The following is a 27,519-nucleotide window of genomic DNA, read 5'->3' as shown; positions in this document are numbered from 1 at the left end:
AGCAACTGGCAGCGTAGAGGGAAACCCATCTGAGCTGCCCCATTGTGGCAAGATATTGCTGCCCGGCTAGAGAAGCTGGTTGTAAAGGTACGTCATGTAGATGCCCACGTACCCAAGAGTCAGGCCACTGAGGAACATCAGAACAACCAGCAGGTGGATCAGGCTGCCAAGGTTGAAGTGGCTCAGGTGGACTTGGACTGGCAGCGTAAGGGTGAATTATTTCTAGCTCGGTGGGCCCATGACACCTCAGGCCATCAAGGAAGGGATGCGACATATAGATGGGCCCGTGATCGAGGGGTGGACTTGAGCATGGACGCCACCTCACAGGTCATCCATGAATGTGAAACATGCGCTGCAATCAAGCAAGCCAAGTGGGTAAAGCCTCTGTGGTACGGAGGCCGATGACTGAAATATAAATATGGGGAAGCATGGCAAATCGACTACATCACGCTCCCACAAACCCACCAAGGCAAGCGTTACGTTCTTACAATGGTGGAAGCAACCACTGGGTGGCTGGAAACATATCCTGTGCCCCATGCCACTGCCCAGAACACTATCCTGGGCCTTGAAAAGCAAGTCCTGTGGCGACGTGGCACCCCAGAAAGAATTGAGTCAGACAACGGGACTCATTTTCGGAACAACCTCATAGACACCTGGGCCAAAGAGCATGGCATTGAGTGGGTGTATCACATCCCCTATCATGCGCCAGCCTCTGGGAAATTTGAAAGGTGCAATGGGCTGCTAAAAACCACCCTGAGGGCAATGGGTGGTGGGACCCTCAAACATTGGGATACACATTTAGCAAAGGCCACCTGGTTAGTTAACACTAGGGGATCTGCCAATCGAGCTGGCCCTGCCCAGTCAAAATTCCCACGCCCAGTAGAAGGAGATAAAGTTCCTGTAGTGCGCATGAAAAATATGTTGGGTAAAACAGTTTGGGTTATCCCTGCTTCAGGCAAAGGCAAGCCCATCTGCGGGATTGCTTTTGCTCAGGGACCAGGGTGCACTTGGTGGGTGATGAGAAAAGATGGGGAAGTCCGGTGTGTACCCCAAGGGGATTTGTTTTTGGGTGAGAATAGCCCATAAATTAAATTGCATGATGTTAATAGCGATATACTGTATCAATGGTATGACCATAAGAATCACCGAAAACTAATGAAGGATGGTCTTCTTTGAAACTGAACAAAGTGCCACGATGATGGAACTAGAACTGACTTCAACTGGTGCCCAGAAACTTCATTGAAAATCACATCTTTGACGAGCAGACTGTGAGCATGGACCATACCAGATACACCGGCTGTGAAGACTCCGGATGCAGCGTGCAACAATCCAGCTGCATGCACCATTGCTCCTGCTCTGAGAGACTGTAATGGCAGATGGAACCCAAAACCATGGACTAAATGAACTCGACAGACATTTTAGAGCGATAGCCCATAGAGTAAGGCAATGAGTTCTGTAAAATAATCTGGGCATGACGTAGATGGTATGGAATAAGGGGTGGATAATGTCCTGGTTCTGGTGTCACCGAAATCCGGGAATAAACCTCGTAACACCAATGTAGTGTTAAAAGGCAGGCATTCTTTATTGCAGCGCTGGATGCACGGGGGATAGTTCCACCTAACGTGCATACCTAGCCTACAAACATGCACATATTTATATTCTCAATACACACATGGTTACAATTACATCACATAGTTACATAGTTACTTCATTATGATTGGTGTAAAACTTTCTCGCTTTGCTTTTAAAGCTATATACTTAAAGAAATTCAGAGAGCATGCCCAGTGAGGGGTGGTCGTACCTTGGAGGTGGGTAGTTTTTAGCATGGAGGTGTGTTTTGGTATTATAATGAGATTATAATGAACAAAGTTCACTCAAAGGACATGATTTTGACAGAAAATGAAATATTATTTGGCTCATGTACCAACCATGCAGTTTATCAGTTCCATGGTACATACCAACCACACAGTTTATCAGTTCCATGGTACCACCAAGCTCTCAGGTTCTCATTCCTAAAATGTTTTTCTCATTCCCTACTACTGCTAATAATCTCATCTTGATCCCATCACCATGGTTAAAACATTAAACACATCAGTTACAATCCCCCCTTTGGAAGTTTTGAAATAATCACCTTTTCAATACTTCCACTACACTAATTATTTTCTATGTGTTGGAGGAAACTCTGGGACTGTTTGTTTATTTTGCTGTTTCGCAACAGCTTGGATGATCATATGAGTGAGAGAAGTTTCACGAGTAATTTGTTTTTTCAGATATGTTAACCGATTCATCATTTTCCAAGTTATGATATATAATATTACTGACAAGGTCATACTGATCAAAACCAATGTTAAAAGAATCACGATGGGGTGACACAACTCGTTTAGGATGCCTGTAGCAGTAGGCGACCATCCGAAAAGTGTGTCCCACCATTTAAGTTCTGCATCTCTCTGCACTCTTTCAAAAACTCGATGTATTTCTTTCACATTGTGATGGACAGTTATTAGGGTTTTCTGCCCGTTTTCCTTAATTTTTTCCAGAATTTCAATCAAATCCTTGCGTCATAATAACTGTTTTACTAAAGTGAGATTCATTCCAATGGGTATAGGTAATAATTCATGAATCAACATGTAGTTAGACTGCAAAAGTTGGTGCGATGTGACTGGGGTTGAATAAGAAAAGTCACATCCATCAATCTTAGTAAAATTACAAATACAAAAATTTGAATGATTTTTAATCTCTATCACTACCTCATCTACATATAAAAAAATCACAAACAGTTCTCAAGCATACACAGCCCTTGCCAATATATATAAGTATGGTTTCAGGGTTTTCGTTAGGATGAACCTCAAAATGGCAAATATTTTGTTCAGTGTCCAAACAAATATCTTGTGCCTCAATTGCATTACCTTCACAGACAAATCCTTGTTGTTCTCGCACGATGCAAGATTCCAAATTAACAGTTTGCCATTTTTCATTCATCTTTTGGGCCCATACTCTATGCTCGGAAGGATATAGTTCCGTTGTGGTTTATCCCTAATGCAATGATGGGATAAATTGAGTATTTAGTAGCATTAGATATAGTGAGCACAAAAGTTGTAGCTGTGTTTGTAACGGGATCATAAGTAAAGTTTACCAGGCTCCACCAGGACTGGAGTTCTTTCTCAAAATCAGTAGCACTGTCCCAAATTATTTTCCTAATTTCAGTAGGGAGAGTGCCTTCTTCGCCTTCTCTTATAATTGAGGCAGCCACCGACTGCATCCATAATTGAGCCTGAATGCAACTGAGAGTCAAGGAGAGGTTATTTTGGATCACCCCAAGTGCGTCCGTAATTAACTCGTGGTCCCTTACATTTATTCTTTCCCATGTGGGTAATATATTTGACAACAGCCACTGGTTAGTTCCTTTTATAAATTTTCCATTTTGAAAACCAGTTCTTTTAGTTTTCCAGTTCCCTGTCAAATTTTCTACACAGTCTGAGTTTCAAAGGTCCTTTTTGCATAGATGTCCACTGCTCTGACGGTGCCTTCTTTACTCGAGTATAATGAATCCACGGCTCCACTCCTTCTACCTTAACTGCAGTATAAGTTGTCAACAGTACCTGGAAGGGTCCCTTCCACTTTTCTTGGAGTGGTTCAGAATTCCACGTGGTTTAGCCCCAGCCGCTCGCTCACCCCTCCCCCGGCGGGATGGGGAGGAGAACGGAAAAACAACGGCAAAGCCTGGAGGGTTGGGATAAGGGCAGTTTACTGGGACAGCAAGGGAGAGGGAGAACAATCAACAACAGTGCTGATAACAGATAGTAACAATGGTGATAACAGAGAACGATTTTACCGATCCCACGACCGACCGACCGGACGCTCGACCCGTCCCGGAGCCACGCCGACACGCCGAACCCCCCCCTCCCCGCCTGGCCCCCTTTTATGGGGAGCATGATGTCACATGGTATGGAATAGCCCCTGGCCAGCTTGGCTCACCTGTCCTGGCTCCTTGGGAAATTAACTCTATCCTTGCCAGAACCAGGACATTATCCACCCCTTATTCCATACCATCTACGTCATGCCCAGATTATTTTACAGAACTCATTGCCTTACTCTATGGGCTATCGCTCTAAAATGTCTGTCGAGTTCATTTAGTCCAGGGTTCTGGGTTCCATCTGCCATTACAGTCTCTCAGAGCAGGAGCAATGGTGCATGCAGCTGGATTGTTGCACGCTGCATCCGGAGTCTTCACAGCCGGTGTATCTGGTATGGTCCATGCTCACAGTCTGGATGCCAAAGATGTGACTTTTCGATGAAGTTTCTGGGCACCAGTTGAAGTCAGTTCTAGTTCCATCATCGTGGCACTTTGCTCAGTTTCAAAGTCCATCCTTCATTAGTTTTGGGTGATTCTTATGGTCATACCATTGATACAGTATATCGCTATTAATACCATGCAATTTAATTTATTGGCTATTTTCACCCAAAATCAAATCCCCTTGGGGTACACACCGGACTTCCCCATCTTTTCTCATCACCCACCAAGTGCACCCTGGTCCCTGAGCAAAAGCAATCCCGCAGATGGGCTTGCCTTTGCCTGAAGCAGGGATAACCCAAACTGTTTTACCCAACATATTTTTCATGTGCACTACAGGAACTTTATCTCCTTCTACTGGGCGTGGGAATTTTGACTGGGCAGGGCCAGCTCGATTGGCAGATCCCCTAGTGTTAACTAACCAGGTGGCCTTTGCTAAATGCGTATCCCAGTGTTTGAGAGTCCCACCACCCATTGCCCTCAGGGTGGTTTTTAACAGCCCATTACACCTTTCAACTTTCCCAGAGGCTGGCGCATGATAGGGGATGTGATACACCCACTCAATACCATGCTCTTTGGCCCAGGTGTCTATGAGGTTGTTCCGAAAATGAGTCCCGTTGTCTGACTCAATTCTCTCTGGGGTGCCATGTCGCCACAGGACTTGCTTTTCAAGGCCCAGGATAGTGTTCCGGGCAGTGGCATGGGGCACAGGATATGTTTCTAGCCACCCAGTGGTTGCTTCCACCATTGTGAGGACATAACGCTTGCCTTGGCGGGTTTGTGGGAGCGTGATGTAGTCGATTTGCCATGCTTCCCCATATTTATATTTCAGCCATCGGCCTCCATACCACAGAGGCTTTACCCGCTTGGCTTGCTTGATTGCAGCGCATGTTTCACATTGATGGATGACCTGTGAGATGGCGTCCATGCTCAAGTCCACCCCTCGATCACAGGCCCATCTATATGTCGCATCTCTTCCTTGATGACCTGAAGTGTCATGGGCCCACCGAGCTAGAAATAATTCACCCTTACGCTGCCAGTCCAAATCCACCTGAGCCACTTCAATCTTGGCAGCCTGATCTACCTGCTGGTTGTTCTGATGTTCCTCAGTGGCCCGACTCTTGGGTACGTGGGCATCTACATGACGTACCTTTACAATCAGCTTCTCTAGCCGGGCAGCAATATCTTGCCACAGTGGGGCAGCCCAGATGGGTTTGCCTCTGCGCTGCCAGTTGCTCCGCTTCCACTGCTGTAACCACCCCCACAGGGCATTGGCCACCATCCATGAGTCAGTGTAGAGGTACAGCGTTGGCCACTTTTCTCTTTCAGCAATATCTAAAGCCAGCTGGATGGCTTTCACCTCTGCAAACTGGCTCGATTCACCTTCTCCTTCAGCAGCTTCTGCAACTCGCCGTGTAGGACTCCATACAGAGGCCTTCCACCTTCGATGCTTTCCCAAAATGCGACAGGACCCATCAGTGAAGAGGGCATATGGTTTCTCATCTTCTGGTAGTTTATTATACGGTGGGGCTTCTTCAGCACGTGTCACCTCCTCCTCTGGCGACATTCCGAAATCTTTCCCTTCTGGCCAGTCTGTGATCACTTCCAGAATCCCTGGACGATTGGGGCTTCCTATTCTAGCCCGTTGTGTGATCAGCGCAACCCACTTACTCCACGTAGCATCGGTTGCATGATGTGTAGAAGGAGCCCTCTCTTTGAACATCCAACCCAGCACTGGCAGTCGGGGTGCCAAGAGGAGCTGTGCTTCAGTGCCAATCACCTCTGAAGCAGCTCGAACCCCTTCGTAGGCTGCCAATATCTCCTTTTCTGTTGGAGTGTAGCGGGCCTCGGATCCTCTATATCCCCGGCTCCAAAACCCCAGAGGTCGACCTCGAGTCTCCCCTGGTGCTTTCTGCCAGAGACTCCAGGTAGGGCCATTCTCCCCGGCTGCGGTGTACAGCACATTTTTTACATCTGGTCCTGCCCGGACTGGCCCAAGAGCTACAGCATGAACTATTTCTTGTTTAATCTGTTCGAAAGCTTGTCGTTGCTCAGGGCCCCATTTGAAATCATTCTTCTTCCGGGTTACATGGTAGAGAGGGCTTACTATCAAACTGTAATTCGGAATGTGCATTCGCCAGAAACCCACAACACCTAAGAAGGCCTGTGTCTCCTTTTTGTTGGTTGGTGGGGACATGGCTGCTATTTTGTTGATAATATCCATTGGGATTTGACGCCGCCCATCATGCCACCTTATGCCTAAAAATTGGATTTCCTGCGCAGGCCCCTTCACCTTACTTCGTTTTATGGCAAAGCCAGCCTGCAGCAGGATTTGGATTATTTTCTTCCCTTTCTCAGAAACTTCCTCTGCTGAGTTGCCCCATACAATGATGTCATCAATGTATTGCAGGTGCTCTGGGGCTTCACCCTTTTCCAGTGCAGTCTGGATCAGTCCATGGCAAATTGTGGGGCTGTGTTTCCACCCCTGGGGCAGTCGATTCCAGGTGTACTGGACGCCCCTCCAAGTGAAGGCAAACTGCGGCCTGCACTCTGCTGCCAAAGGGATCGAGAAAAATGCATTAGCTATATCAATTGTGGCATACCATTTGGCTGCCTTTGACTCCAGTTCATATTGAAGTTCCAGCATATCCGGCACGGCAGCACTCATGGGCGGTGTGACTTCATTCAGGCCACGATAGTCTACCGTCAGCCTCCACTCGCCATTGGACTTCCGCACTGGCCATATGGGACTGTTAAAGGGTGAGTGGGTTCTGCTGATCACTCCCTGACCCTCCAGCTGATGAATTAGTTTGTGGATGGGAACCAGGGAGTCTCTGTTGGTGCGGTATTGCCGCCGGTGCACAGTTGTAGTAGCAATCGGCACCTGTTGCTCTTCAACCCTCAGCAACCCTACAACAGAAGGGTCCTCCGAGAGACCAGGCAAACTAGACAATGGTTCAATTTCCTCCGCTTCTAAGGCAGCTATTCCAAAAGCCCACCTGTAACCTTTTGGGTCTTTGAAATACCCTTTCCGGAGGTAGTCTATGCCCAGGATGCATGGAGCCTCTGGCCCAGTCACAATGGGGTGCTTTTGCCACTCATTCCCAGTTAGACTTACTTCAGCCTCCAACAGAGTCAACTGTTGGGATCCCCCCGTCACACCAGAAATAGATATTGGTTCCACCCCTTCATAGTTCGATGGCATTAGGGTACACTGTGCACCCGTGTCCACTAGGGCCTTGTACTCTTGTGGGTTCGATGTGCCAGGCCATCGGATCCACACAGTCCAATAAACCCTATTGTCCCTTTCCTCCACCTGGCTGGAGGCAGGGCCCCTCTAGTCCTGCTCGTCATAGTCACTACTCACGTCTTGCAAAAAGGACTTAGAGGTCCCTTCAAGAGGATCAGAAGTGCGATCTGGCCTTTCACTTGGTCTGGGGGGCTGCCCGGTGGAAACTGGAGCAGCATTCTTTCTGGAAGAGTCCCTTCTTACAGCTGTCTTGCCTTGTAGCTCATGTACGCGTGCCCGCAGGGTTGAGGTGGGCTTCCCATCCCATTTCCTCATGTCTTCTCCGTGGTCACGCAGGAAAAACCACAGGATACCTCGTGGTGTGTATGCTCTATATCCCCTCTCTGGAGCAGAAAAACGCTTACTCCTAACAGCTGAAATGCGGGTCTGTACAGGTGGGGAGTAAGATATATCCTCTTTGAGTTGCCGGACATCCTGAGACAGTTTCTCCACAGCCGAGACTAGGGAGGAGGAAAGGCTCTCTTCATACTGCCGGAGCCGGCCAGCCACTTCGTCCACCGTGGGTGCCTCTTCACTTTTCCAGTCGATTACTGCCAGTGAGTTGGCGTACGAAGATGGTGCACTTCGCACAAATTTTCGCCACATGGGTCGGGTACAGTGGACTTCATCAGGGTCTGTGGGCAACTGTGCATTGTCCGGATCATAATAAACCATCTCCCACACAGCTAATTCCCTCAGATATTGAATACCTCTCTCCATAGTGGTCCACTTGCCTGGCCGACATACGACATCTTCACTGAAAGGATACCTTTCCCTCACACTTGACAGGAGGCGCCTCCAGAGGCTAAGGGCCTGTGCCTTCTTCCCAATTGCTTTGTCAATGCCCCCTTCCCTAGACAAGGATCCTAGCTGCTTGGCCTCCCTGCCCTCCAGTTCCAGGCTACTGGCCCCTTATCCCAGCAGCGGAGCAGCCAGGTAATAATATGCTCCCCTGGAAGGCGGCTGAAATCTTTCCGCATATCTCGCAGCTCACTCAGGGACAGGGATCGAGTAATCACTTCTGGTTCTGGCTCTTCTTCTTGTTCTCGTGATGGCCCTGGTTCATCATCATCTTTCACTAAGCGAACTGATTTCCTTGTGTATTTCTTTTTGTGTATAGGGGCAACTGATACTGGTGTGGGTTGATCTTTTGGCTCGACTACAGTGCCTGTTGCGGGGGTTTGGGTAGCTGCAGTGCCTGTCGCAGGGGTTTGGGTAGCTGCAGTGCCTGTCGCAGGGGTTTGGGCAGCTGCAGTGCCTGTCGCAGGGGTTTGGGCAGCTGCAGTGCCTGTCGCAGGGGTTTGGGCAGCTGCAGTGCCTGTCGCAGGGGTTTGGGCAGCTGCAGTGCCTGTCGCAGGGGCCTGGGCAGCTGCAGTGCCTGTGGGTCCGCTCTCTCCCTCTGGATGGTGCTGTCTACTATCCAGCAGTGTTTGATAGATTGTGGCCAGGGCCCAGCACAGCGCAGTAAGTTGTGTCTCCTTAGAATCCCCACAGCATTTTCCTTTCAAATATTCTACCATTTTATCAGGGTCTTGCAATTGTTCAGGAGTGAAGCTCCAAACCATTGGGGGTGAAAAGGTCTCTAGATACCCACCCATACTCTCCCACATGCCATGCCAGCCCTGACCATTCAGCCTTGGGGAAGATCCCTGGGTGGTACTCTTGAAAAGATTTTTGCTAACCCTGAACAGGAGTGGGAAAGCATTCAGGAGACCTAGCAATAGGAATATAATGGCCTGAACATTCCAAGGGTATTCAAAATACTCAAAAATTGTTGTAACCAACCAAAAGGGAAAAGAGGAGGTGAAAGAGTGGGAGAAGGTATCCCCCCCTGTCTTCCCCATAGATTGAGTCCAATTATTAATCAATTCTGAAAGATACTGACCGAGGTACGGGCCTGACCTAAATGCTACATACACATACCAGCTCAGACCCATGACTGTCAATGGTATCTTATCATAAGTCATTATCACACAATATAACAACATGAGAACACGAACCCCTCTTCCAGAGGTGATAAACAGCACCGCAGGGATTGCATAGAGTAAACATGGGTTTACAAAACAGAGCCATGTGAGCAAACAGAACATCATTATGACCAGTGACTGTTTCAATAACATCATAAATGCTTTTAACAACTTTGTTTTAACACACTTGGGTCAGACTTGCCATTATCACAACCCCTCGAGCCCCACGTTGGGCGCCAAAAAGGACTGACGTGGTTTAGCCCCAGCCGCTCGCTCACCCCTCCCCCGGCGGGATGGGGAGGAGAACGGAAAAACAACAGCAAAGCCTGGAGGGTTGGGATAAGGGCAGTTTACTGGGACAGCAAGGGAGAGGGAGAACAATCAACAACAGTGCTGATAACAGATAGTAACAATGGTGATAACAGAGAACGATTTTACCGATCCGACGACCGACCTACCGGACGCTCGACCCGTCCCGGAGCCACGCCGAACCCGCCCCTCCCCGCCTGGCCCCCTTTTATGGGGAGCATGATGTCACATGGTATGGAATAGCCCCCGGCCAGCTTGGCTCACCTGTCCTGGCTCCTTGGGAAATTAACTCTATCCTTGCCAGAACCAGGACACCTTCACAGACAAATCCTTGTTGTTCTCGCACGATGCAAGATTCCAAATTAACAGTTTGCCATTTTTCATTCATCTTTTGGGCCCATACTCTATGCTCGGAAGGATATAGTTCCGTTGTGGTTTATCCCTAATGCAATGATGGGATAAATTGAGTATTTAGTAGCATTAGATATAGTGAGCACAAAAGTTGTAGCTGTGTTTGTAACGGGATCATAAGTAAAGTTTACCAGGCTCCACCAGGACTGGAGTTCTTTCTCAAAATCAGTAGCACTGTCCCAAATTATTTTCCTAATTTCAGTAGGGAGAGTGCCTTCTTCGCCTTCTCTTATAATTGAGGCAGCCACCGACTGCATCCATAATTGAGCCTGAATGCAACTGAGAGTCAAGGAGAGGTTATTTTGGATCACCCCAAGTGCGTCCGTAATTAACTCGTGGTCCCTTACATTTATTCTTTCCCATGTGGGTAATATATTTGACAACAGCCACTGGTTAGTTCCTTTTATAAATTTTCCATTTTGAAAACCAGTTCTTTTAGTTTTCCAGTTCCCTGTCAAATTTTCTACACAGTCTGAGTTTCAAAGGTCCTTTTTGCATAGATGTCCACTGCTCTGACGGTGCCTTCTTTACTCGAGTATAATGAATCCACGGCTCCACTCCTTCTACCTTAACTGCAGTATAAGTTGTCAACAGTACCTGGAAGGGTCCCTTCCACTTTTCTTGGAGTGGTTCAGAATTCCATGTTCTTATATACACAAAGTCACCCGGCTGGTATGGATGTACAGGCGTATCAAGAGCAAGCGGTCTGGTCAGCACAATATATCTTCTGAGCACTTCGAGGGTCTTTCCTAAAGAAATCAGATATGTTTTCAAATCTGTTTCCCCTGTTACCCTCATGTCCCCTGGGATTAAAGGAGTTTGGTAGGGTTTGCCATATAATATTTCATATGGACTTACACCGTCTTTAGACCTTGGTTGGATTCTTATTCTTAACAGGGCTAATGGCAAAGCCTGTGATCATTTCAAAGATGTTTCTTGGCAAATTTTACTCAGTTGTCTTTTCAAGGTCTGATTCATTCTTTCAATCTTCCCGCTTGATTGCGGTCTCCAGGGAGTGTGTAAGTCCCATTTTATCCCCAGAATTTTACTTACTTGTTGGACTATTTCTGCTACAAAATGTGGTCCTCTATCAGAAGACATGCTCAATGGTACCCCAAACCTTGGTATTATCTCTTTTAACAATATTTTAACCACTTCTCTCGCTTTGTTGGTGCGACAAGGAAAAGCTTCTGGCCATCCAGAAAACGTATCAATCGGTACCAGCAGATATCTATACCCATTTTGTCTGGGTAATTCAGAAAAATCGATTTGCCAATAATCTCCTGGGGAATTACCCTGCTTTGTTACTCCTAAAGGTGCTTTCCTCTGGTTTAAAGGATAATTTTTAAGACAGATCGGGCACTTAGCTATTATTGACTTAATTATTCCTGTCATTCCTACGCACACTACAAATGTTTTCAAATTTGTAACCATAGCATCTACACCCCAATGTGTCTGCTCATGTTGCTCTTTTGCAAGTTCTAACATAACTTGTGGGGTCACTATTACTTGATTTTCTGGTGTTACCCACCATCCTTCTGCATTTTGGGATGCCTTTAAATGCTCTGCCAATTGTTCGTCTAATTTACCATATCTTACTTTTACATTTGGAATTTTTACCTGTTTTACTGGTACCAGTGCAAGGATACCTCGTTCTGCAGCCTCTTTTGCAGCTTTATCCGCCAACCGATTACCTATATTGACAGCCGTCTGACCAAATTGATGAGCTTTGCAATGCATTACGGCCACTTCCTTTGGTTTTTGCACATCTTGTAGGAGCTGAAGAATTTCCTCCTTATGTCTTATAGGTGATCCTTGGGCTGATAACAGCCCTCTTTCTTTCCATATGGCTCCATGAGCATGGATCACACCAAATGCGTATTTGGAATCAGTCCATATGTTTACCCTTTTCCCTTCGGCCATTCGTAAGGCCTGCTTCAGCGCCACCAATTCTGCTTTCTGTGCTGATGTATTTGCAGGTAGTGTCCCTGACTCCAATATCTTGTCGATGGTGACAACAGCATACCCGGCCATTCGCCTTCCTTCTTGCACAAAACTGCTTCCATCCGTGAACAGTTCCAGATCAGGATTCTTCAAGGGTTCGTCCTTCAGGTCCGGTCTGCTGGAATAAACTTGTTCAATGGTTAACAGACAGTCATGTTCCAATTTCTCAGTAGGATTTTCTATTGACAGGAACATTGCTGGATTTACAATTGCTGTCGTTTTTAATTCTACATCATCTTGTTCCAATAGGACAACCTGGTATTTCAACATTCTGCTAGGGGATAACCAGTGACCCCCCTTTTGTTCTAAGAAAGACAGTTATTACCATATGCGGTACATATACCACTATCTTTTGGCCCATCGTCAATTTTCGGGCTTCCTCAATCAGCAGCACCGTTGCTGCCACGGCACGCAAACATCCCGGCCATCCTTTACTCACAGTGTCAAGTTGTTTGGAGAAGTACCCCACCGGTCGCTTCCAAGATCCCAGCTGTTGCACCAGCACTCCAAAGGGCCAGATGTTGCCTTTCGTGTACAAACAGCTCAAAAGGTCTGGTTAGATCAGGTAGACCCAGTGCAGGGGCCGTCATCAATGCCTTTTTGAGTTCTTTAAATGATTTATGGCATTCAGGTGTCCAAGTCAGGTATTGGTCTTTAGATTCTTTCAGGGCTTCATATAGGGGTTTCACATACAGTCCATAATTTAGAATCCAGAGTCGGCACCATCCAATCATTCCCGAAAAGGTTCTCAGTTCCTTTGGGCTGTTAGGTTCGGGGATCTGACAAATGGCTTCTTTTCTTTTATTTCCCAGTTGTCTCTGTCCTTGTGATATCTCAAATCCCAAATAAATCACTGCTTCTTTCCCTATCTGAGCCTTGTTTCTGGAGACTCTATATCCTCCCTGGCCCAGGAAATTCAATAAACTGATAGTCATTTCAAAACATGTTTCTTTACTTTCTGCTGCTATCAGGATGTCATCCACATACTGTAATAATATACCTTCTCCTTGATTCTGTTTCTTCCACATTTCTAATTCCTTTACCAATTGGTTTCCAAATATTGTAGGGCTATTTTTAAATCCTTGTGGAAGCACAGTCCATGTTAATTGTGTCTTCCTTCCTGTAGTGGGACTCTCCCATTCAAAGGCAAATATGCCTTGACTTTTCGTATCCAGAGGTATGCAAAAGAAGGCATCCTTTAAATCCAGCACAGTAAACCATTTATGTTCCTCCCTCAGAGATGTCAGCAAGGTATATGGATTGGCCACTACTGGGCGTATATCTTGAACTATCTGATTTATGGCCCTTAAATCCTGAACTATTCGATATTCCCTGCCTCCTGATTTCCTTACTGGTAATATAGGGGTATTATATTCTGATTCACATTCTACTAACAGCCCATAGTCTAAAAATTTTGTGATTAATTCCTCTAGCCCCTTTCGGGCTTCCCATTTGAGAGGGTACTGTTTTTGTCTTACCGGCTTGGCTCCAGGTTTTAAAGTCACCTTTACCGGTTCTGCCAGTTTGGATCGTCCCGGAACTCCACTTGCCCATACCAGGGGGATAACTGCATTGTCCACTACTTCTGGAATCTGTCCCTCCTTGGGGGAATCCGGTAACATAAACACTCTCGCCTCTATAGCTTTTGATTCTGGTATTAGTAATCTAATTTCTCCATCTTTAAAAATAATTTGTGCCTCTAATTTGCTTAATAAATCCCGCCCCAATAAAGGCAATGGACATTCGGGCATATATAAAAATTGATGTGTTATCCACTGTTTTCCTAATTTAAATTTTAATGGTTTCAGAAAGGGCCGGTTCTCTTTCTGCCCTGTCGCACCAACACCCTCTGCTGATTTATGGCTGAGTTTTGCTTTACATGTGTTCAATACCGAATATGTAGCCCCCGTATCTACTAAAAACACCATTTCTTCATTCCCTAGCCTTAATGTAACCAGGGGCTCAGCTAGGGTTGATTCCCCTGGTCCCCTTCATGATTCATTATCCAAAGCCATTAATTTAACAGCCTGGAGTGTTGGGTCTAGTCTCCCAGCTTTAGGGCAGTCTCTTCTCCAATGTCCACGTTCCTTGCAGATAGCACATTGGTCTCCTGCTAATCTCGAGACCACCCTTCTCCTTCCAAGCCCCCGATCAACAACGTTCATTCCTCATCCCCTTCCCATGCCTCCTTTATTATTCTCAGTCAGAATGGCCAGAATTTTCCCATCCCTTCGCATTTGTCTAACTTCTTTTTCCTTTTCCCTGTTGTTATACACAGTCCAGGCGATTTTAAGCATTTTGCCTAAGTCTCTGGACTCAGCCCCTTCCAATTTCTGAAGCTTTTTCCTTATGTCTGGGGCTGATTGTCCCATAAATATAGAGGCCAATTGTGAAGCTTCTTCGGGTTTTTATGGGTCCAGATTAGTATATTTTCTAGCAGTCACCTTCAGTCTTTCCATAAAGGCCGAAGGGGATTCGTTTAATTCTTGTCTTACTTCATATAATTTAGACCAATTAATTGCTTTTGGCATTGCATGTCTAACGCCAAATAAAATCCACTTCTGGTACCTAGTCAACATTCCTCTGGGCCCCGGCTGATTAGGGTCCCATTCAGGGTTTGTGGATGGAAAATTCTGGTCCACCGATCCTTGTATATTTCCGTTAGCATGGGCACTTTCTACTTGTTTTCGGGCTGTGTTTAATACCATTTTCTTTTCAGTGTCTTCCAACAATGTATCCAATATTACTTGCAAATCTTCCCAATCAGGGTTTTGGGTTCTAATTATTGTTTCCATTACTTTGGCAACTCTTTCTGGGTCATCCTGATAGGTGCCTGCAGTTTCTTTCCATGCTCTTAAATCGGTTATGGAGAAGGGGACCTTCACCATTACCGGACCCTCGTTGCCAACAGCCTGTCGAAGAGGGGCCTGGAGGGGAGTTAATCCATTTCCTCCCCCTCTTCCCCTTGTTCTCCCAGCAATTGGGGTAAATCCTTCCGCTTCCCCTTCCACAGGAGGGGCGGAAGCATTATTGGCCCCCAGATTTTGATCCCCTTGATCATTTCCTAACCTCCTGCGAGGTGCAACCAATAATTCAACATCATCATCTTCAAATTCACATTTAAAACATTGTTTACCACTATCACAAGATGAGCAACCTGTTTTCAAATCTTTACCGGGTTCCTGCCCCTTTAATGCCATTATCGCAGAACTAGATGAAACCAATTCACATTGCCTTTGCCATTCCGGATGATTTCGCAGTGTGAAAAACAAATCCACATATGCCATGTCATTCCATTTACCTTCCCTTTTACAAAATAACATCAATTGCAAAATTGTGTTATACTGCAATGTCCCGTTTTCCGGCCACTTTTCCCCATTCTCTAAAGTAGACAGTGGCCACCAGTGATTACAATATTCAATCAACTGTTTCCGAGTCAAAGGATCAATGTTTCCCAGATCCTTCCAGTGCTCCAGAATGCATCCCAGTGGTGTTTTTCGTGGGACTGATTTCTTACTCGGAAAAGTACCCATCTCCCAAGGACTCAGTGGTTGTGATTGTGCACTATCATCACAAGCACTAGTCAGAGGGGCCCCAACCCGTGTTAGGGCTCCCTCACAGATTTCTCTTGGTGCGGGCCTGTCCCACCTCGATGGTAAGAGAAATCTCAACCTTGGAGGCTTCCCCTCCCCCGTGGGCCCTGCTCCACAGGCTTTCGCCTAGCAGAGACTTTTACCTGAAACGTCTCCCCAGCCCAACTCTGCGCAGCTTTCACCGCGCCTTACAAGCAGGCCTCCCGTGCGCCCTTGGTGCGGGCCTGTCCCGCCACGGTGATGAGAGCCACGGGGCTCCTTGAATAAGGCCTTCAACTTGTGCTCTTGGTGCGGGCCTGTCCCACCACGATGGTAAGAGCAAATATTAAAAAAAACAAATATTCAAATCAAATAAGAATGCCTTTACCTCTCCCAGGGGTCTTGCTCGGAGCTCTTCGGTCCGGGGATCGGAGGTTCTCCCCGAGAATTCCCGGTGCCGGCTGGAGGTCCTGCAATCCCACGGATCTGTCGAGGTTCAAAAGCAGGGTCCCATCTGGGTCGCCAGAAACTGTCACCGAAATCCGGGAATAAACCTCGTAACACCAATGTAGTGTTAAAAGGCAGGCATTCTTTATTGCAGCGCTGGATGCACGGGGGATAGTTCCACCCAACGTGCATACCTAGCCTACAAACATGCACATATTTATATTCTCAATACACACATGGTTACAATTACATCACATAGTTACATAGTTACTTCATTATGATTGGTGTAAAACTTTCTCGCTTTGCTTTTAAAGCTATATACTTAAAGAAATTCAGAGAGCATGCCCAGTGAGGGGTGGTCGTACCTTGGAGGTGGGTAGCTTTTAGCATGGAGGTGTGTTTTGGTATTATAATGAGATTATAATGAACAAAGTTCACTCAAAGGACATGATTTTGACAGAAAATGAAATATTATTTGGCTCATGTACCAACCATGCAGTTTATCAGTTCCATGGTACATACCAACCACACAGTTTATCAGTTCCATGGTACCACCAAGCTCTCAGGTTCTCATTCCTAAAATGTTTTTCTCATTCCCTACTACTGCTAATAATCTCATCTTGATCCCATCACCATGGTTAAAAAGTTAAACACATCGGTTACACTGGCAAGGATAGAGTTAATTTCACAAGGAGCCAGGACAGGTGAGCCAAGCTGGCCGGGGGCTATTCCATACCATGTGATGTCATGCTCACCATAAAAGGGGGCTAGTCGGGCAGGGGCGGGTTCGGTGTGTCGGAGTGGCTCCGGGACGGGTCAAGCGTCCGGTCGGTCGGTCGGTCGTGGGATCGGTAAAATCGTTCTCTGTTATCACCCATTGTTACTATCTGTTATCAGCACTGTTGTTGATTGTTTCCCTCTCCCTTGCTGTCCCAGTAAACTGCCCTTATCCCAACCCTCGGCTTTGCTGTTGTTTTTCCGTTCTCCTCCCCATCCCGCCAGGGGAGGGGTGAGCGAGCGGCGTGTGGCACTTAGCTACCAGATGGGGCTAAACCACATCAGAGGCTTTTATTTAAAGCGGGGAAGCGGTCGTCTCAGGAAGGCAGCACGCAAGTTTCAAACAAAACACAAGCCCACCCCCTTACGTTCCCGAGAGGTCTCACGTATTTGGGAAACAATACAGCACTCTCGTCTCAAGGGATCCTGTCTGTGACGCCAATTTAATGTCCTGATCCACTGTCGGGGAGGTTTCGATACGATCCCAAGAGCGAGATTAAGACACAAATGAGGCCAAATGCCATATACCGGAAACAGTTTTTATTATGAAAAAGTAAAGGTAATCGATAAGAGCGATAGGACAGAGTAGAAAAGAAAGGCAGAAACCAAGCAAGACTCCGGGATAGAATCACAGGAATAGTCACCACCACGGATCCACAGCATCTTGGGGGGGGGGGGTGTCCAAATCTCTCATTCTGCGGCAGTGGGCGAAGGCACACGCCCCCTCGTCTTGGCAGTTCCTTTGTCACCGAAATCCGGGAATAAACCTCGTAACACCAATGTAGTGTTAAAAGGCAGGCATTCTTTATTGCAGCGCTGGATGCACGGGGGATAGCTCCACCCAACGTGCATGCCAGGTGATCACCAACACACAGGTTATGTAGGATCAAAACATACATATTCATTATTTTCCCGAGAAAAGGTGATTCTATGATAATCATTTCTTAGAATTCATTTCCATATTCTCCTCCCCATCACGCATGCTCAGTGATTTGAGTTGGTGGTCCTCAGGGGTCTCTGGTGGTCGTCAGTGGTCTTGCACCTGTGTCCGCTGGATGACCCCCTTCGTGCAGGCATGCGCAGTATCCTTGTTGTGCAGGTACATCTGCACCTGTCCTTACTTTATAAGATTGATATTCCCGGGCCTATTGTCCGGTTGGGTAGGGACTGTACAAAAAACATAGCAGCATTGTATCTTGACACGGTCATCTTGCCACTTGCCATGGTTAGTTAGCTTCATTACCTATTACTTTGGTTACAATCTACGGCCCCCTATCCTACGGTTACATTTCCCCCCTTTGGAAGTTTTGAAATAATAACTTTTCAATATTTCCACTCATATTTTCCTATCCTAGACACATTACAGATGTTCTTAAACTTGTAACCATAGCATCTATGCCCCAGTGTGTCTGCTCATGTTTCTCTTTTGCAAGTTCCAACATAACTTGTGAGGTCACTATTACCCGATTTTCTCATGTTACCCACCATCCTTCCATATTCTGAGATGCTTTTAAGTGCTCTGCCAATTGTTCACCTAGTTTGCTGCATCTTGCTTTTAAATTTGGAATTTTCATCTGGTTTACTGGTACAAGTGCAAGGATACCTTGTTCAGCAGCCTCTTTTGCAGTTTTATCCACCAACCGATTACCTATATTGACAGCCGTCTGACCAAATTGATGAGCCTTTCAATGCATTACGGCCACTTCCTTTGGTTTCTGCACATCTTGTAGGAGTTGAAGAACTTCCTCCTTATGCCTTATCAGTGATCCTTGGGCTGATAACAGTCCTCTTTCTTTCCAGATAGCTCCATGAGCGTGGATCACATCAAATGCATATTTGGAATCCGTCCATATGTTTACCCTTTTCCCTTCTGCCATCCGTAAGGCCTGCTTTAGCGCCACCAATTCTGTTTTCTGCGCTGATGTATTTGCAGGTAGCGTCCCTGACTCCAATAGCTTGGTGGTGGTAACAACAGCATACCCAGCCATTCGCCTTCCTTCTTGCACAAAACTGCTTCCATCTGTAAACAGCTCCAGATCAGGATCCTTCAAAGGTTTGTCCTTCAGGTCCGGTCTGCTGGAATAAACTTGTTCAATGGTTAGCAGGCAATCATGTTCCAATTTCTCGGTAGGATTTTCTGTTGACAGGAACATTGCTGGATTTACAATTGCTGTGGTTTTTAATTCCACATCATCTTGTTCCAATAGGACAACCTGGTATTTCAACATTCTGCTAGGGGATAACCAGTGACCCCCCTTTTGTTCTAAAAGACAGTTATTACCATATGCGGTACATATACCACTATCTTTTGGCCCATAGTCAATTTTCAGGCTTCCTGAATCAGCAGCACCATTGCTGCCACGGCACACAAACATCCCGGCCATCTTTTACTCACGGTGTCAAGTTGTTTGGAGAAGTACCCCACTGGTCGCTTCCAGGATCCCAGCTGTTGCGCCAGCACTCCAAGGGCCAGATGTTGCCTTTCGTGTACAAATAGCTCAAAAGGTTTAGTCAGATCAGGTAAACCCAATGCAGGGGCCATCATTAATGGCTTTTTGAGTTCTTCAAATGATTTATGGCATTCAGGTGTCCAAGTCAGGTATTGGTCTTTAGATTCTTTCAGGGCCTCATATAGGGGTTTCACATACAGTCCATAATTTAGAATCCAGAGTCGGCACCATCCAATCATTCCCAAAAAGGTTCTCAGTTCCTTTGGGCTGTTAGGTTCGGGGATCTGACAAATGGCTTCTTTTCTTTCGTTCCCCAATTGTCTCTGTCCTTGAGATATCTCAAATCCCAAATAAATCACTGCTTCTTTCCCTATCTGGGCCTTGTTTCTGGAGACTCTATATCCTCCTTGGCCCAGGAAATTCAATAAACTGATAGTCATTTCAAAACATGTTTCTTTACTTTCTGCTGCTATCAGGTTGTCATCCACATACTGTAATAATATACCTTCTCCTTGATTTTGTTTCTTCCACATTTCTAACTCTTTTGCCAACTGATTTCCAAATATTGTAGGGCTATTTTTAAATCCTTGTGGAAGTACAGTCCACGTTAGTTGCGTCTTTCGTCCTGTAGCAGGACTTTCCCATTCAAAGGCAAATATGCCTTGACTTTTCTTATCCAGAGGTATGCAAAAGAAGGCATCCTTTAAATCCAGTACAGTAAACCATTTATGCTTCCTCCCTCAGAGATGTCAGCAAGGTATATGGATTGGCCACTACTGGGTGTATATCTTGAACTATCTGATTTATGGCCCTTAAGTCCTGAACTAATCGGTATTCCTTACCTCCTGATTTCCTTACTGGTAATATAGGGGTATTATATTCTGATTCACATTCTACTAACAGCCCATATTCTAAAAATTTTGTAATTAATTCCTCTAATCCCTTTCGGGCTTCCCATTTGAGAGGGTACTGTTTTTGTCTTACCGGTTTGGCTCCGAGTTTTAGAGTCACCTTTACCGGTTCTGCCAATTTGGATCGTCCCGGAACTCCACTTGCCCATACCAGGGGGGTGACTGCATTGTCCACCACTTCTGAAATCTGTTCCTCCTTGGAGGAATCCTGTAACATAAACACTCTCGCCTCTATGGCTTTGATTCTGGTATTAGCAATCTGATTTCTCCATCTTTAAAAATTATTTGTGCATCTAATTTGCTTAATAAATCTTGTCCTAATAAAGGCAACGGACATTTGGGCATGTACAAAAATTGATGTGTTACCTACTGTTTTCCCAGCTTAAATTTTAACAGTTTCAAGAAAGGCCAGTTTTCTTTTTGCCCCATCGCACCAACACCTTCTGCTGATTTATAGCTGAGTTTTGCTTTACATGTTTATTATTCTCGGTCAAGATTGCCAGAATTTTCCATCCCTTTACATTTGTCTGACTTCTTTTTCTTTTTCTCTGTTGTTATACACAGTCCAGGCTACTTCAAGCATTTTACCTAAGCCTCTGGACTCAGCCCCTTCCAGTTTCTGGAGTTTTTTCTAGGGCTGATTGTCCCATAAATATAGAGGCCAATTGTATAGCTTCTTCTGTGGTGTTTTTTGTTTGCTTGCTTGTGGTTTTGTTTGTTTGGTTTGGTTTTTTTTTTTTCTCTGGGTCCAAATTAGTATATTTTCTCGCAGTCACCTTCAGTCTTTCCATAAAGGCTGAAGGGGATTTGTTTAGTTCTTGTCTTTCTTACTTCATATAATTTAGACCAATTAATTGCTTTTGGCATTGCATGTCTAACACCAAATAAAATCCACTTCTGATATCTAAACATCCCTCTGGGTCCCAGTTGATTAGGGTCCCACTCAGGATTTGTGGATGGAAAATTCTGATCCACTGTCCCTTGTATAATCCCATTAGCATGAGCTCCTTCCACTTGTTTTCTGGCCGTATTTAGTACCATTTTCTTTTCAGTGTCTTCCAACAAAGTATTCAATACTACTTTGAAATCCTCCCAATCAGGGTTCTGGGTTCTGATTATTGTTTCAACTACTTTGGCAACTCTTTCAAGATCATCTCGATAAGTGCCTGCAGTTTCTTTCCCTGGTCTTAAATCAGTTATTGAGAAGGGAACTTTTACCATTACCAGACCCTCATTACCAACTGCCTGTTGAAGAGGGGTCCGGAGGGGAGTTAGTCCGTCTCCTCCCCCTCTTCCCCTTGTCCTCCCAGCAATCGGGCTGAATCCTTCTGCCTCCCCTTCCACAGGAGGGGCGGAAGCATTATTGGCCCCCAGATTTTGATGCCCTTGATCATTTCCTAGCCTTCTGTGAGGTGCAACCAATAATTCAACATCATCATCTTCAAATTCACATTTAAAACATTGTTTACCAATATCACAAGATGAGCAACCTTTTCCAAATTCTTATCAGGTTCCTGCCCCTTTAATGCCATTATCGCAGAACTAGATGAAACCAACTCACATTGCCTTTGCCATTCTGGATGATTTCGCAGTGTGAAAAACAAATCCACATATGCCATTTCATTCCATTTACCTTCCGTTTTACAAAATAACATTAGTTGCAAAATTGTGTTATACTGCAACATCCCGTTTTCCGGCCACTTTTCCCCACTCTCTAAAGTATACAGTGGCCACCAGTGATTACAATATTCAATTAGCTGTTTCCGAGTCAGAGGATCAATATTTCCCAAATCCTTCCAGTGTTCCAGAATGCATCCCAGTGGTGTTTTTCATGGGATTGATTTTTTACTCGGAAAAGTACCCATCTCCCAAGGACTCAGTGGTTGTGATTGTGCACTATCACAAGCACTTAGTCAGAGGGGCCCTAACCCGTGTTAGAACTCCCTCAAGGATTTCTCTTGGTGTGGGCCTGTCCCACCACGGTGGTAAGAGAAATCTCAACCTTGGAGGCTTCCCCTCCCCTCTGGGCCCTGCTCCACAGGCTTTCGCCTAGCAGAGACTTTTACCTGAGACGTCTCCCTAGCCCAACTCTGCGCAGCTTTCACCACGCCTTATGAGCAGGCCTCCCGTGCTCCTAGTGTGGGCCTGTCCCAATGTGGGCCTGTCCCGGAGAGCCACAGGGCTCCTTGAATATCCAAATCAAATAAGAATGCCTTTACCTCTCCCAGGGGTCTTGCTCAGAGCTCTTCGGTCCGGGGATCGGAGGTTCTCCCCGAGAATTCCCTGGTGCCGGCTGGAGGTCCTGCGATCCCATGGATCCGTCGAGGTTCAAAAGCAGTGTCCCATCTGGGTCGCCAGAAACTGTCACCGAAATCCGGGAATAAACCTCGTAACACCAATGTAGTGTTAAAAGGCAGGCATTCTTTATTGCAGCGCTGGATGCACGGGGGATAGCTCCACCCAACGTGCATGCCAGGTGATCACCAACACACAGGTTATGTAGGATCAAAACATACATATTCATTATTTTCCCGAGAAAAGGTGATTCTATGATAATCATTTCTTAGAATTCATTTCCATATTCTCCTCCCCATCACGCATGCTCAGTGATTTGAGTCGGTGGTCCTCAGGGGTCTCTGGTGGTCGTCAGTGGTCTTGCACCTGTGTCCGCTGGATGACCCCCTTCGTGCAGGCATGCGCAGTACCCTTGTTGTGCAGGTACATCTGCACCTGTCCTTACTTTATAAGATTGATATTCCCGGGCCTATTGTCCGGTTGGGTAGGGACTGTACAAAAAACATAGCAGCATTGTATCTTGACACAGTCATCTTGCCACTTGCCATGGTTAGTTAGCTTCATTACCTATTACTTTGGTTACAATCTACGGCCCCCTATCCTACGGTTACACCTTTTTATATCGGTGGCAGCTTTCACAACGATGGCACGTACGACACGGCTCCATGTTCCTGCACACGCGCACATGCTTCTTGCAGTTCCAGCCCCGTTCTTCACGCGACTGTCACCTGACTCAGTGGCGCATGACCCCACAGGGCGTTTTTCGCAAGTTGAAAGTCTCTACGACCCTGTAACTGTCCTTATCACACTCAGTAGCCAGAGGGGTTTTCCGCTTGAGCAAGCGATCTTTGAGACAAATGTTCTTACAGTCCAGTCTCTCACATGGTTTAACCTGGCAGGCAGCTAAAACAACCACACAGCAATAGAAGCATGCTGGTCTGAACATCCCAATGGTATTCAAAATTCTCAAAAGCTGTTGTAACTACCCTGAAGGAGAAAAGGAAGGTGAAGGTGTTCAGGGGCACAGGAAGCTGCAACTGTGCCTTCCCATCATGCTGCCTGGGGTCATTTTGTTATTGTACACTGGATGACATGGGGGGACCTGTTACTTGGGAAAAAGACTTATCCCATCTGTTTTAAGAGCAGAGATCCTTGAATCCTAAAAGGACCCTTCAGACACTGAAAATAGGGTACCCTTCTCTTCACCAGGCAGCTGGAAACATCTACAAACTCTCAAAATCACAATCATCTCATTTGCAGTAGATAAATAATCATTTAAGTGTGAAAGAGTATTCTTTCAGGGGAAAGAGGGGGCTTGGCTGGTGGTCCCTGTGCCAACCCTCTTACGACTAAATGCAGTCTTAAAGCCTTCCTCCATCATTGTTTTCACTTACAGGGCCAGTTTGGATCATTTTTCCTCTGATAAGAGGATGGGATTTGCATGTCCAAATTCAGAAGTTTCCAGCCCAGCTGTCTGCACCTGAGCTGGAGATTATGGACTTTCCTTACTGCCGGTGAGACAAAATTGTTTTTTTCCAGGACAGGGTTTCTCTCCTGCTCCATCTCCAAAATACTGCACAGTCCAGGGGAGCCCGAGCCTCCCCAGGGCTTGCTGTGTAGCATGGCAGGGACTGTCCTGGAGAAAGCGGGGACCTGAAGCAAGCCAGTGACACCTCCAGGATGAAGGCAAGGCTGCCTCTGGCTCTGTCCCCTCCCTCCCAGACTCCCCATGCCCCAGTCACACCTTGTGTTTTCCCTTTCGCAGCTGGCAGTGCCCACCCCCAATGCCCCTTTGTTTGTCTCTCCTGTTACTTTTTATTGCTCTTCACATCCACTGCAATTTATTTTGGTCTGAATGTGATAAACTCCACATTCGGGCTTTTTTAAAAAGCCAAATATTTGTGGAAAGTAATACTTAGCCAAAGTCATATTCCATCCTTAACACAAATCTAATCCAGATACAAGCCAAACAGCAAGACTACAACTGCTCTCACCATGTTTCTAGCATCATAGCTTTCATTGAAGAGGGAAGATATCAGCTTTTTAATTGCTTCAGGATGCCCCATACCTGCTGCCAGCCCCACTCTGGGCTCCCCAGCCTGCCTTCCCCCTTGCAGGCATAACTCTGACCCTTAAAACCCTGATCTTTCCCCTTTGCCACTCCAGCCTGACCTTTCTTAACCCAGGTTGTTGGAGAAGCCGAACTGTCTGTCTTCGTGGAAGTGTACAAAGACAATCAGTGATGGAGGTGACCACATTTTCAAAGAGGATTTAGTCTATTAATTTAATTTAGTCAATTAATTTTTATTTGATCTATTAATTTTCAGGCTTGGTTCTGATAATCTCTTTTTTTATCATCCCCCTTGTTCTCTCTAAAGGTTTCCTTTTACATCTGTCTACCAAGCTCCAGTGATGCTCCTGGGCTAAGCAATGCAAATGCAATTTGTGATTCCAAACTCTTCCTTGTGGAGCTTATAAACCAGTGCTAATCCATGGAGATGATTAACAAAGCAGCTCTGCTTCAGCAAGGGGGTTCGAAGGGTAGCTCCTGGGTCTTGCCTTCATGTCTGAACCATTTCCAGATCTCCGCAGTCCAACCAAAACCACCGAGAGAGGGCAGGGTTGGAGCAGATGGGTTAACCAACATCCCTATCAGATAGGGGTGACACAGGATCTCCTGTCCTCCAGCAGAGGAGAGGGAAGAGTTTACAGAGGTACTGCAATGCCAAAATACTTCCCTGCCTTCCCCCACACCCCTCAACAAGCCTTTCTGTCTCCAAGGAGCCCCACCATGTGAATAAGTCTTGCTTTTGACTGGAAGGCTATCTGGAAGCTATCTCCAGCTCTTTTTCCTGCTGGCCACTCTCTGGTCTTTTCCTGAGCTTGAGCTGAACTCAGCTCCAAGGTCAGGAGCAGTCACTGTGAAAACTTGTTGTTATTCACCTTTTCAGTACCTCACATAGTGCTGATCCTTCATTTCAGGACAGCCCAAAGGATGATCAAAGGTGTGGAACAGTCCCCTCCTGACAAATGTCCAAGTAACTTTGCTTGCTTAAGGGCCAGAAAAGAGGTGACTGAAGAGTACATGGTAGAAGGCATGGGAAGGTGGCAGGAAGCAATGTGAGAAGCATAGGACATGAGATTGATAGCAGGTGTTAAGAGCAAGCCAAAGGAGGTGGTTCCCTGTGCAAGGTGATAGACCTATGGAACGGGTTACTGCACAATGGTGTGGATCCTAAAAGTTTGTATGGGTTTAAGGAGAGACTAGAGAAATTCACAGAAGAAAAAGCTCTTCAGGGTCTGTAACTAACTACAGAGGAACAACCTGTGGCTCAGGATGGCTCCTAGGTAAGTGGGGTGGGGAGGGTGCTGGGAGGATTTATTATGACACACTTGTCTTGATCTTACAGGCTTTCTGGGACACTGGGGAAATGGGTTCTTGGCCCTACCCAGCATGGCCCTCCTGCTCTTTTGAAGGCTGCTTCCCCTGTACTGAAGCAGCTGGCCGGAGTCATGGTAGTGTGGACACATTGTAGGACTGAGATTGAGCTGACATCCACCAAGCGCTAATTCTTTCACTGCTGCATATGAAAGCCATGCTTAGGGGGACTGGGTTAGGATACCTGCTGATTCTGGGCTCCACCACCATGATCCCTCCCATGCCTAATCCCTTCAGGCTGCATGAACAGGATCCAGACCTTTGCTAATGCACAGGACCCTGCAGGATCTTTGCTTGTAGAGGGTCTCTTAAGTGGGGTCTGAAGGGTTCCAGCACAGGCAGAGAGTGCAGTCTGCTGTGGGCTTGTGCGCAGGTGTGGATTCAGTTCTCCAATGGGACCTGTTCCCATCAGAGCCTATCTGGTTTGGATCTGCTTTGGAGTGCCTGTCCACGGGCTGCAGACTTGTACTCAGCTGTGTTTGCAAGCTGCATTTTGGATGGGTGGGGAAGAAGGAAAGGCAATTTCACCTGCCTGTTACCTGCATGACTTTCCCCACCTGAGGCTTTGCCAGGTTTGGTCTGTTCAGTCCCTGTTTCAGGGACCTTTTGGATAGCAAAGCAGCTATACATCACAGAGCAGGGTTGGGTTGGGGTTTTTTTTCTCCTTTTTAGGTTTCAGAAGATTGAGGGATTTCTGAGAACTCCTCGAACCAGCTACAAGTGTTTTGAGCTGAGAAGATGAGCTGAACTCAGAGCCCTGAACATGAGGTGTCTGTGTATTCAAAGGAGAAGTTAAATCCCAGTTCCAAGGGCCTTTGTCGTCTTTCTTGGGACTGTAAGCAATGAGCTAGCACAGAATGGCAACAGGATTTAATGCCCCGAGCTGGAGAAAACCAGGTTGTCCTCTGTGTGTGCCCAAAAACCCACTGGGGAGCATGCAGACACCATCCTGGGAGTCTCTAAGAAAGATGAGCCCACCTCTGTCATTGCTGAGCTCTTCCCCAGCTTGTGAGGATCCAGCTGTAGTTGGATCCTTACAAGCTGCCCCTTCTCTCTCTCCCCTTGTGGCATGTGTGATCTGGAGCAAGCAGACGCTGGGTGTATGCATGCAGACACCCACTCTGCAACAGCTCCTTGGCTGAGAACTGGCACACTCATTTCACCAGGAGGAGCACAAGCAGCTCACCCACTGCTGTCCCTGCAGACCATGGCTGGGGTGGGAGTGGTGCTGCACAGCAGCAAAATGGCAATTGAGCAATGGCCTGTCTGCTCTTGGGGGTTTTCATTTCTCCGTCGCTTTGGCCACGGCACAGTCGGGGCTCTGGCAGCAGGGGAGAGCCAGCAGCCAGAGAGACTG

At 46.5% G+C, this 27,519-nt stretch overlaps 1 protein-coding gene across 1 annotated transcript in view; it reads right to left on the bottom strand.

Annotated features, from left to right (window-relative positions):
- Positions 1 to 2,095: 2,095 nt before the first annotated feature.
- LOC142599342 (uncharacterized) overlaps positions 2,096 to 27,519 on the bottom strand; it is a 739,733-nt gene continuing 714,309 nt past the window's right edge. Inside the window, 3 exon segments of the mRNA XM_075739209.1 lie at positions 2,096 to 2,107; positions 2,319 to 2,765; positions 2,767 to 2,892. Coding sequence (XP_075595324.1) covers positions 2,096 to 2,107; positions 2,319 to 2,765; positions 2,767 to 2,892 — 585 coding nt within the window.

Source organism: Balearica regulorum, chromosome W, assembly GCF_011004875.1.
Source record: "Balearica regulorum gibbericeps isolate bBalReg1 chromosome W, bBalReg1.pri, whole genome shotgun sequence".
Lineage (NCBI taxonomy): Eukaryota > Metazoa > Chordata > Aves > Gruiformes > Gruidae > Balearica > Balearica regulorum.
This window is presented reverse-complemented; position numbering and strand designations above follow the sequence as displayed.